At 40.7% G+C, this 12,760-nt stretch overlaps 2 protein-coding genes across 2 annotated transcripts; both read right to left on the bottom strand.

Moving 5' to 3' along the window:
• Positions 1–2,114: 2,114 nt before the first annotated feature.
• Positions 2,115–3,050, bottom strand: LOC149189436 (uncharacterized). Its single transcript, XM_089410237.1, has one exon. It carries the CDS (start codon positions 3,048–3,050, stop codon positions 2,115–2,117), a length of 936 nt encoding a protein of 311 aa, XP_089266363.1.
• Positions 3,051–9,067: 6,017 nt separating this feature from the next.
• Positions 9,068–11,627, bottom strand: LOC149189435 (exocyst complex component EXO70B1-like). Its single transcript, XM_089413211.1, has one exon. The coding sequence runs from the start codon at positions 11,244–11,246 to the stop codon at positions 9,285–9,287; it is 1,962 nt and encodes a 653-aa protein (XP_089269337.1). The 5' UTR covers positions 11,247–11,627; the 3' UTR covers positions 9,068–9,284.
• Positions 11,628–12,760: the final 1,133 nt, after the last annotated feature.

Below are 12,760 nucleotides of genomic sequence, written 5' to 3'. Positions count from 1 at the left end.
TCTGTCGAAGGCGTTTGCCATGTCTAATTTAATCAACATGCCTTTTTCATTCCGCTGCTTGCTAGAGTGAATGATCTCCTGTACCTGGATTACATTATCTAGAATATGCCTGCCTCCCACGAAACCACCTTGAGGAGGGGAGATAAATATTTTTAACAGTGGCTTGATCCGGTTTGCTAGCAATTTAGCCAGAATTTTATATGAAGCGTTACACAACGAAATGGGCCTGAATCTTGCGAATGTCTCCGGATTGGTGTCTTTGGGGATTAGAGCGAGGTAAGTGGAGTTGGTTCCTCCGCCTATCTTGGCTTTTTTCATGAACCAGCCTATCATTTTGCAGAGATCAGCTTTGATAATATGCCAACAAGACTTGTAGAAATGGATTGTAAATCCATCAGGCCCGGGAGCCTTATCTGCGTCCATGGACCAGATAACATTTATGATTTCCTCCTCCGTGGTTGGCCTGCAGAGAGCTGCGTTTTCTTCAGGGCTAATAAGAGAAGGGATGTTGGCGATGAAATCAACAGCTTCCTCATTATTTCTGTGAGTTTCTTCTTTGTAAAGATTCCTAAAGTGGGTTTCAACGACAGCTTTGACTTGGTTAAAACCTTTGCAAACAGTGCCCTCTGTTGTTTTGATTTCTGCTATGTGGTTCCTTGTCAATCTCGCTCTATATTGTCGGTGGAAGAAGGAGGTGTTTCGGTCTCCAGCCTTCAACCACAAACTTCTAGATTTTAGTCACCAGTATTCTTCTTCCTTTCTGAAAGTTTGGTGGGCAGAACGTTGGGCTTTTGTTTCTTTTTCCAGCAACTCTGTTGTGATGTCTTTGTTTTCCATCTCTATTTGCAGAGTCTGCAATGAATGGACTGACTCCTTTCTTTGCTCAGTAGGAGAGGGGGCTGGTCTCTTTATCCAGTTCTTCAGAGCCTGCTTAGTGGCTTTCAATTTTTGCTCCCAGACATAGCTTGGGGATCCCGTGAAAGTTTTGGCCCAAGCTGCCCTCACTGTCTTTATATAGCCTTCCTTCTCGATCCATAGAGCGCTGAACCAGAATGGAATAAGCCCCAGTTCTTCTTCATCTTCCAAGAGTAGCTGAATAGGCTTATGATCAGAAGCAAGTTTAGGCAGGATTTTAGTGATGATTATCTTTTTGTTCATCATTATGGAGCTTTGTACCATGAATCTGTCTAAACGTGCTGAGATGTGATCTGATCCCACTCTGTTATTGGACCAGGTATAAATGCCTCTGATAGGATTGAAGTCCAGAAGATCCCAGCGCTGAAAGAGTTCCTCCACCTCGTCTAGCATGGGATCTCTATTGCTTATCCCCCCCCTCTTTTCTTTTGCTTTCATAATGATGTTGAGATCCCCTGCTATGATGATATTGCTGGGGGATGACTGCTCTAAGAAGGCTGAAAGGGAGTTCCAGCATTCTCGCTTTTCATAATAAGAAACTGGGACATAAAGATTGAAAAGGGAAATAGACAACTTACTTGCTTTGTGCATCAATTCCGTGTGGATCCAGTGCTGTGTTTCCTTATGATTTTTCAGATGAAAAAGGTCATCGTTCCAGAGAGTTGCCAGCCCTCCAGAAGTTCCCCTTGAGCTGACAGCTTTGCCTGCTCTTTTATTCCACTTTGAACTGCTGATCTCTAGAAGGGCTTGGCCTTCTATTTTGGTCTCTTGGAGCATGAGGATATCTGAGGGCTCTGCTTTCATAAGATCCTTAACTGCTTCTATTTTGGAGGGGTTCCCCAATCCTCTATAGTTCCAAGAGACGAGATTCATTATTTACTTGAGGGAGTATTGAGGCCTCCCTTGGAAGGCATTGGTCTGATATTCCGCCCAATAGACATTTCTATGGTTGCTTGGCTTCCTTGTGTTTTGAGTCTTTCTGCCTCCTCCTCCCTCTTTTCTTTGCGGGATTTCCTTCCAGCTTTTTCCGTTTGTCGCTCATAGGTTTCATCCTCCGAGGAACCAAAGATTTCAACTGGTTTTTTCCTTGCTATCTTTGCATATGAGGGATTGGAGGGACTGCCTTGGATGGCCTCGATCTGGATTGCTTCCCCTTCCTCCTTGTTTGAAGGTGGAGTGTCCGCCTGTTCTACATTCTCCTAGGGTAGGGTAACTTGATTGTTCTGAGCACTTTCTGTCCCTTTTGGATTTACTTCCGTTTCCTGGTTGGCTTTGGTGCTACTAGGGCCTCCGTCCATGTTGCCTTTGCCTGTGCCTTTTTTTGAGGTTGCATTCTTCTGGACTAGGGTCCATTGTTCCCCATTCTGTTTGTCTGCTTGCTCCTCTGCTTTCTTTTTACAGTTCTTTGCAAAGTGGCCATGGCCATGGCAATGTCTGCATTTAAAGGGTAACTGTTCGTAGTCCAACTCCTGGACATGCGTCCACCCAGCTACAGTGAGTTTGATAGCTTCCGGTAACCCCTCTTCTAGGTCCACTTCTACGCAGATACGGGCGCATGAATACTGGTCTTTTCTCGCTGCTTGATCTATGTATTTTCCTAGTGCGTTACCTATGATCTGTAGGGATTTTTGGTTCCAGTAGTGAAGAGGCAAATGTGGGAGCCTAACCCAGACCGGGACAGCAGAGGGGATGTCCTGGGTGGGATCGAAATCAGGGGACCATTTGTTCAGGTAAAGACCCTGGGGCCCCATGAAATACGGTCCATTTCTAAAGATTAAACCTCTGTCATCTGGGTTTTCAAAGACAAACACAAAGAAACCCTTGCCTACAAAATAACTTTTAACTCCTTCTTTGATCAGGGGCTTCCAGTTCCTTTGGGTCCATTCATCCACCGACTTGGGAGATGGCCAGAGGCCAGTGAACTGACCTATAAGGCCTCTCTCCGCAAGGTTCAACGCAGCTTTACAAGTTTCTTCTTCTGGTAGGGCTACCGATGGAATCGTGTCCAGTTTCTTTACGAACTTCTGTTGAGAAGCTGAGGGTGGGCGCTTTGGGCCAGCAGCTATCATTGATTTGAAGGCTAACACCTCCGGAGGCGGCGAAGGAGGGGGATCAAGGTCCCCGCTGGCCTCCATTGATGAGGCTGGGCGGACGGAGGGGCGCAGAGGCCTGGGACGCGCTGGAGCAGTCGGCTGTTGCAGAGCAGGAGCGTGCGCAGATATTTTGAAGCTTTTGAATACCTAAAAGTTGGGTGTTTTATGTAAAAGTTTTTTCAAAACTCGTTTAAAAGCTTTTACTAACAAGTTAGTACTATGCATTTAATTTTTTTTTCGAAATTTTGAAAGTTTTAGTTTATAAAATTTTGTGTATATAAAGTTTTTTTAGTTATTTAAAAGTTGAGTTTATCACTCAAATTTATTTATTAGTTAGTTTGAGAAACAAATCCATCACACATTTGAGATAATTTTATATTTTTTTAAAATAAAAACTTTAAGATTATATAAATATTATATATAATTGTTTATTATATATAAAAATTTGTTTTTTAATATTCAAAATTATTTTAATGTTTAAATTTTTTTTTTTTTTTTTTTATTTTATTTTATTTTATTTTATTTTTCTGAATAAGACTAATTCTATTAAGAAAAGACATATGGTACAATCAGAGCTTTCAGAGAAGCAAAGCTAAAGAGCAAGGGAGCTGGAAATGATATGATATCAACCTCGGTCCCAAAGAGCAACCACAACATAAGCAAAAGATGACCGAGAGGACAGAAGGAACGAGCTGGTCTAGGGAGTCTACCCAGTATGGGCAGAATCTTCCAATCTACATTTTTTACCTTTCTTTTTACTGACTTTGACCCAACCATTTTGACCTGGCTGGACCAAAACTACTTGCAGATTGTTCTGTGCTAAAGGAGGAGACTCCTTGTCTGAATTAGAAGGCGAAGACTCATGAGGACGTTTCTGCGAGAACAGAGGCGCAGAAGGATCCTCGGCGCGGGCTGAGGGCGCGTCCTTCGGTTGCTCCAAATTCTCCTCTTCCACTTCAATGTCCTCCTCATCAGAGCTAGAGGACTCTATGTCATCCATAGGGGGTATATCACAAGGTTTCCAACTCTTGGATTTGGATTTGCGAGTGATATTCTTCTTTTTGTCGAAGAACGATGCACATGAGTTCTGGAGATGCCCCGTCTGATGGCAATGGCGACACCTGAAGGCTGTGTTCTCATAGTCCAAAGTTTGCGTCCAATGGAAGTCCCCGACTTTGAGGATGATCTGATCTGGCAACCCTTTACTAATGTCTATTTCTGCACAAATTCTGCCAAAGGTATATATTCCTTTCTCCGCCCTTGAGGTATCTGTAGCCAGGAAGCGGCCTAGGGTGTCCCCGATTCCTTGAAAGACAACAAAATGCCATAGATGCGCAGGGAGATTTGGAAGCCCGACACAAATAGGAAGCTTGGTGATGACTGCAGTGGAGGGGTCAAAGTCTGGGAACCAGGGTGAGAGGAAGAGTCCAGCTGATCCCCAGAACCAAGGGCCTCCCGTTAAGGCTTTTTGGTAATCTTCGTTGAAGGCAAAGGATACAATAAAGAAGCCTTTCGAGCAGAGGAAGACTTTGCAGTTGTTGGTCCAATTGGAATGGATCCACTGGTATAGATCAACAGTGCGGGGCCATAGGCCATTAAATCTGCAAATGAGGGTTGTTTCTACAAATGTCTGGTATTGATCATCCAGAGATGGATGAGAGATTTCAATGGCAGGGGTTTCCTCCATTTTTTCCACCAATAAAGGTTTGGTGGCCTCGACAGATTGGGCAGACTTCTTGGCAGGCTGTGCATGTACTGCATCTTTGTAGGAAAAACCTTTGGAGGTAGAGGATTGCCCAACTGTACCTCCCCTTAGTCGAAATGATAGGATCACTGTGGCATTTCTTTCAATATTATAAAAGGAAAGAGGCAGATTATTATCAAGCTGCTTACCTGCAAAGAGGAGCCGCAGAAGGGAGGAAGGGATCCCCAGCCTCTGTTCGAGTATCTTTAAGATATGGCGCACTGTGAAAGACAGCTGGACCCCAAGGAGGAGGGTTTTGCCTGTCAGAAGAATTATTTGAATCTGAAAATTCGCTTGCTGGAGATGAATAGGATCTCAGCTGCCTGAATGAGGAATCGAGGTTGAAACAGTGAGATTGCGAGACTGCAGAGCCAGCTCCAGATCCTGGCAATACTTCTGTTGCATGTGGAAGAGTGCGGTAGTTGCCAGGGGTATTTCGTCAAACACTTGCCGCGCATCCTCCATGCGTTGGCTTTTTGCATACATGTTGAAAACAAAGTTACCCAGAATAATTTTTGTCTCCAATCCGCATTGGATCAAGTGGGCCTGCATAACTTTTCCTTTTGCTAGCACTTTCATATTCGTACAACCTTGAAAAAACAAGGCATTTGTTCTGATGCTAGGCTGAATCGCTCGTTGGTCCATCAAATGAAGGATTTCCAACGCTTCCTTCAACCGTCCTTCCTTACATAGTATACCCACAGTCTCCAGACATGGCAGGTCTATGTTTGTATAAACCGCTGGAGATGAATATCCAGCGTTTCGAAGTAGTGTGGAGGAGTCAGCAGTCCTGGAGGATGGCCTTCCCATCTGATTCGGAGGCAAAGGGCGGATCCCTCTGCGAGAAGCAGTGAAGCCGAAATGAACCATCAGAGAGCTTAGGGTTCCCTGAGTAGTCTGAGAAACTTCCATTTCACCGACATTCCACACCCTTTCCGCCTGTAACAAGCAGTTGGAGGACAAGGATTGCAGAGCCATCGGACGAATCTCGACCTTCTTCACTCGTTGCGTCTCCCTGTAAATTTGTATTTTTCATATATATATCTTAATGTTTAAAATTATTTTTAAATACAAAATTAAATTACAATTAAAATAGTATTTAGTTATACATATAAAATGAAAGACAACAATTATAAATTAAAATATGTATTATTTATGACTTTATTAAAGATAGTTTCAACTACTATAAATTAAAATATGTATCATTTATGAATTTATTAAAGATGGTTTCAAAAATGACTATAAGGAAAATGAGTTTTTTCGAGGATATTATTTAAATTAAAATTGTTTGTTTTGTTTTGTTTTGTTTGTTTGTTTTTGTTTTTTTGTTTATATATATATATATATGAGAAAATTTGAAATTGATTAGTTAAGAGTTGTTTTTTTATTGGTTAAGAGTTGTTGTTCATGGATTGGTTGTTTTTTGATTGGTTAAAAGTTGTTTTTCTTGGATATTAAGTAGTCCAAGATCCAAAGACATTTAGGGAGAGTGAGAAACTACCTATTAAAAAACACTAACAAATTATTTTGGGTAGTGTATTTGTATATAGCACCCATTGATGATAGTCTTCATAGTTGATTAATCATTACGTTATAATAGTTTTTTCCACCATCAAATTAAAAGAAAATAGGTAAATAAGTTTATATATAAACATCAAGATAATAAAAAATACACATCTTTAGAAACAATCTAAATAATAACTCTGATATATTAATTTTATTACAATATTTAAATACGAGGAAATGAAAAAATTAACAGCCTAAAAATCTTTAGCATCTCTAATAAAAGTGAAAATCTACCCTCACAGTAATGACTTACATTTTCAACTCATAATCATATTCAATACTGATTCATAAATATCTGTAAACTAAACACCATGGAATCTTGACATGTCTCATATATTTGTCCTCTGGTATCATATTTGACACAAGTACTTTGTTCTTGTTGAAGTGTGGGACCAATAACCAAAATGCTTTTATTGTTAGAGATACAATTTCCTGCGTGTTACCATTTTCTGCCCAAGTCTCTAGAAATTTCAGGTCTGGGCGTGCTAATCAAAACTCTCCGCGTTGTTTCCTGCCCACATCAATGGCATTTTCAGCTCTGGAAGTGCTATTCAACAACCTCCGCCTCTGTTTTTCTGGATGTTTGATTTATGTTTACTTCCACATTTAGCAGCTATTTATTTCCACATTTAGTAGCTATTTATGTTTATTTGCACATTTAGTAACTTTGGGAGTAAATGCTAATTTGACTATTATTTATCCTTTTGTACTTGAGCCATCAATATCAGAGCTCCAAGTGCATGGCCATAAGAAAAGTCATTACTAGTGCTTCAGAAAGGACTGTTGGAGAAAGGAATGAATATACTCGTCATCACAGATATAAGAAAAGTTGATGAATCTTACTCAAAACACTCGTAGCTTTGAATAGAGGTTGATGTGGCCATGCATTTCAATAAGTGAAATCATAAGCAACCGGACTGCAATGATATAAAATTTATAAGCTTCTGGACCTAAAAAAAGCATATAGACTTGGAAAGATAGTTACTTCACATGGGACTCCAGGCATACAGAACAAACTGAAGGGCGCAAACATAGGCTGTTAAATGCATGGCTTTTTCTTCCCCAGGGGATCAATTTCTATAATCGTTTTGATTTAGACTTCTGGATCGTACCTGAGTCAGGACCTCCAAACTCTTGGATAGTATTTGGGATAGCAACTGGTGAAGATAGACAGCTATTGGTGGGTTTGAACTCCTAACCTTCAAAAATATAAACCTTGCAACTGGTGGAGAATTGGTGGGTTTGAACTCATAACCTTCAAAAATCTAAACTCTTGCAACTGGTGGAGAATTGGTAAGGTTTGAACTCATGATTTGTAAAAATCCTTTTAATAGTATTTAGGATAGCAACTGGTGGAAATAGCAAATGGTGATTTTGAACTCGTAACCTTTAAAAATCTAAACTCTTGGACTTTCAAAATCTAAGCTGTTGGATAGTACTTGGGATAACAACTAGTGGAAATAGCTACTAGTAGCTTTGAATTCATAATTTCCAAATAGCTATTGGTGGTTTTTAGCTCATAACCTTCAAAAATAATAAATCTGAACTCTTAGATAGTACTTGGGATAACAACTAGTGGAAATAGCTACTGTTAGCTTTGAAGTCGTAACTTCCAAATAGCTATTGGTGGTTTTGAACTCATAACCTTCAAAAATCTGAACTGTTAGATAGTACTTGGGATAACAACTGCTGGAGATGGCTACTGATAGATTTGAACTTATAAATTCCAAACTCATAACCTTCAAAATTCCAAACTCTTGGATCTTGGGATAACAATTGGTGGAGATAGCTACTGGTAGCTTTGAACTCATAACATTAAAAAAATCTAAATTCTTGGATAGGACTTGGATAACTAGTGGAGATAGCTACTGGTAGCTTTGAACTCATAACTTCCAAAAATTTGAAAACTATAAAAGCCTAAAACCAACTTGAGCTACAGATGAACCCAACTATTAAATGAATATATTAAATTGATAGGAAGTGTTTTATCATCTATTATATACCTAGAACAAATAGGCAAAACCTCGAACCAACATCTCTGTAAGAAATTATGATTTTATAGTTGGTAAAAACTTAGAAAAGGATGCACACAGTTAGTTGAGTAACCTGAAAATGCAGGAAGAGGCTGTTGGGTGTTCGAGTTTCAAGCATGATTTCAAGCAGGAAATGTATTTCTTCCAAATCTCAGAGAAGCTTAAGGTATAGTTTGCATAAGGCGGGAACAACTAAGCAACAAGCAAGTAGTGCCAAAAACTAATGAAAAACGAATATGGGTGTCAGATTCAATCTTGAAAAATGTCTAAGATTGTCCTAAAAAACTTTCGAAATCTTTTGAAAACAATGGTTCCATACAAATACAGATCAAGTAAAGATGAGAAAATGTGTGGACCCATTCTTTGGTAAATGGAGGGGAACATGAATGCCATTGGCATCTAAGAATCTGATTTCTGCATGCAATGAAAAGCAACCACCTCTGATCCTGTGGCTCATGCATGAGTAGTGCTGTTTTTCCCCGTTGATGGTTTAACAGATTGTCAGCTTGTATAGAGTACAGGCAAGAAATAAAGCATTTACTATGCAAGACACTGTGACAATAAGAAACATATTAGACCCTCCAGTAAGGTTTGACTACAGTACTTTCTATCAAATAATTGGAATGCAGAACAGGGAACAGAGAAATATAAAGTAATTTTAAAAAGTACATGCAAGATAGCTCTTGAACTGAGTTTCATTGACATTAGGAACCTATTTTGTGCATAACTTCACATTACCACCCCCTTACAATCAACAGCATTTCATTAGAGCGAAAAGAATGTTCAAATTTAGATTTAGAGATACCAGTGGTTGCAGGGTTTTAATTGTGAAACCAAGGCTTTTGATGCCGGTAATTACAAGCTCTTTGATGTCTGTAATTGCGAGCTATCTTACCGTAATGGAATGTCATCATGATGAGATCTCATTCCACATTAGCGCACTCCTTCCTTCCTTCTAGGATGTCCCTGTCCTCGTGGATGATGGGTTGCCTTAAACAGACCCAAGAGGCGAGCTTCTACGCCTTCAGGTGTATACTTCGTATATATCTCAGAGTGTCTCCCACTTTCCAAATAGCTATTGAATCTGCCCAAGAAGGACCGATACTCTGGTATCATCTTTTCTATGATGGAATGCCTAAGCTCATCTTGGAGCTGTACATCCGGCACCATCCAACCAGAATGCTTCCAGAGAACCTCCTCAATTGCAAGATTGAAACCCTTTAATCTATCCTTCACGGCCTGCTGTGACACCTCATAGGAACAACCCTCATTCATGGGATTGTCTTCATCTCTCAAACAATTGAAGACCTTCATCCAAGCCGCTCGCTCGTAATAGGTAGTATACTGCCTCACCTTGTCCTCATTCTTGGTCATCCAGTCATGCCCTAACAGCCCTAAAAGCTCTGACACCTTGATCTTCTGGACAATGTAATGAAGATTGTTGGTGAGAAACAAGTATGACAGGGACAAATCCTTGTAGAGGTTAGATTTCAATTCTAAATTATGCTGCAGTTTTCTGATAATCCATCCCACTCTCACAGACAAAGCAGAGGCCGGGCTACCCAATTCATCGTCATGCTCAACCAAGTCCCCAGGCAAGTCCGCTGGGTCATCCGGCAGGGCATTTGGGATATCAATGGGTGCATTGGCCGTTATGTTCATGAGAGCTTCCTTGTAATCAGACAGAAAACTCAAATAATTCATAACATACCTTGTAAGCGGATGAATCGTGCCTCCGGGGACGGGGGTTTTTGAATTTTCTGCCTGGATTGCATTCTCGAATTCCGTCAAAATTTCCCGTACCGATTCCCCGAGCTGAGCAAAGAGAGTAGAGGCTTGCGTCCTCACGCTCGCACAGGATACCGGGCAATAAACGGTGTCAATGTCAGGCATAAGGTCCGACAGAGTCTCGTACATGTCGAGCACCCTGAAAAGCCTTTCGCTCGACTTTTTGCTCATGGCCACCGATTCCCCAAATGCCAGAAGTTTCTTCGTCGGCCCCTTGGCGACCTCGGTGAAACAGGAATCCCTGATGTCACTAAGCCCTGCAAAAATCTCGTCACAGAGCCGTTTCTCGCTAGCGAACAGAATCCTTACAGCAACTCTCACCGCGCATATCCAGTTCTTGATCTTGATGTCAAGCGCTCCCCATTCCATCCTCTGCACGTCGCTCGTACTGACCCACTCAACGCCGATTCTGTGGAGACAGCCTTTGATTACAGACTTTCTAGTCAGCTCGTAGATTCGCACGCACTCACCCCCGTACCCGCCGGCGATAACCCGCTTAGCTATGCTGCGCAGGTCCAGCACGGCGTCGAGCGGCATCATGTCGATTTCGCAAATCTCGTCCGCATTCCGATTCCGATTCCGGCGCCGTCTGACGTTGCTCGGGTATTGGTCCGTCGACGCCTCGTCGTCAGACGAGCCCTGGCCCAAGTTGCAGTCGTCCGGCGCCAAGGTCGGCTCGACACTGGCTGAAAGGATTCTGTGAAACTCCTTCCGCAGGCGGGCCATCGACATCTCCATGAGGCGCTGCGCGCGCATGAGTTTGCTGGAACTGCCTGGCGTGTCGACCAGATTTTCAATCAATTGACGGAGACCGTCAACTGCAGCGAGATACTCGTAGACTTCCTTGCGGCTGCTCTGGAACAGCATGGCCTTGGACGAATAGTACCAGAATGAGATTATTCGATCCATGGAAGCCAAATTGGCGTCGTAGTCGGCCGATTTCCGAGGTGCGTTGCCCAGATTTTCGTTGCTCATAGACAGAATTGTGAGCATGTCTCTCGCCATGTGCTCGGAGCTGCCCAGAGATTTCACAATATGATGCGCCGTGGCCATTACTCTGTCCTCTTCTTCCCCTGCTGCTGCTACTGCTTGTATCTCCATTGCCATATACACAATGTGTATATAATATCCACAGATTGCGCTGGATGCTTCGGAAATTTACTGCAGAATCGCAAGATCGGAGAAATCTCGCAGATCCAGAAAGTCTGAATACTCTTTATCGTTCCAAGATAGAAATCCTGCGTATGAACGCCAGAATGACTTTCTGAGAATTCAACCCAAGGCCTCGAGAAACTCGAGCAAAAGATACTAGTGAGGGAATCGAAGCCGGGGTAGATGATCTATTTGAAGGCGCCTAAAATGTAACCGTCGCATTTGCATGGATATGTGGACGTGGTCTAATTCTAAATTTGGTCTTTCATGAATAAAGATCTCTTCGCTGTTAGATCTGAGAGCCCGTGTTTTGACCCGATCAAACTTAATTACATTGGCTTACACTGGTGCGGCCAGCACCGATCCGGAGGCACAGCCCACTGTAAATTAATACCGACCTCTCTCCGTTCGGGGCAAGTCTTCCAATTAATTGGGATATCGATCGACGCCCAGCCCACTGAACCCTTTCCTGTCTTTCTTTACCGCCCTTCCGGGTTGGCCCTGCGCGGTCGTTTTTTTACTCGTATAATATCGCATTCATGATATAGTCGTGATAGGGATTAATGGCTGCCGCTGATATTTTGTCGTAAATTTTTCTCTTTACTTCCCGTCACTTTCATTTGACTTGAATTGCTAAAGATTTAACATTTGCACGAGGTGAACCGTCTGAGTCAATCCAGAGCAGAATTTTCTTAATGGCGAATGTACCTGGTCCGGCTCCTCCTCTCATAACACAACGAGGTCCTTCCATGCGCAATTTAAGGCTTGCATTAAGCCATGAAGATTTTGCTATTTTGGGCATTATCATATATTTATTATTTAATGTAAAGATAAAATCCGAGAATTGCAGATTTGGATTATTTAGGAGACTAATTTTTTCAGAAACAAAGTCAATAAAGTCCATTGTTAATTTTATCTTTTATCTGATAATTGTAAATCAAGTTAATCAAATTAAAGATACTAAAGAAACGTAGGAATTTCATTTTAAATGACTTTATCTAAATTTTTGGATTATCTCACCCAATGATCACAAAATCAATAACGATTTTTGGATTATCTCACTCAGTTCATTGTTAATTTTGTTTTTTTTAATCTCTGGATAATTGAAATTTACAATCAAGTTAATCAAATTAAAGATATTTTTTAGATGTGAGAATTTCATTTTAAATGACTTATATCTAAATAATATTAAAATATTTATGTTAGTTATAAATTTGTATTTAAAAAAGTTAATAAAATTGGAAATTCAATTAAAATAAAATTAATAAAATACAATTATATTTTTTTTCATTTTATAAAAGTTTTGTAGTTTTTAAAAATAAAGTAAAATGTGTAAATGTACAATCATTTTATTAAAATTAATATAAATTTAGGGTATTTAAAAATTGGCTAGAAATTCATTCTTATTTTTAAATGTTTTTTTAGATGTAACAATATGTTGACAAATTTATATTTTATTAGGAATTTTC

The sequence above is a fragment of the Pinus tabuliformis genome, chromosome 3_1 (genome assembly GCF_031772625.1).
Source record: "Pinus tabuliformis cultivar Carrire ecotype Pingquan chromosome 3_1, CPIR1, whole genome shotgun sequence".
In the NCBI taxonomy this organism is placed as follows: domain Eukaryota; kingdom Viridiplantae; phylum Streptophyta; class Pinopsida; order Pinales; family Pinaceae; genus Pinus; species Pinus tabuliformis.
The sequence above is the reverse complement of the archived record's forward strand: the minus strand, read 5'-3'. Positions and strand labels throughout refer to the sequence as shown.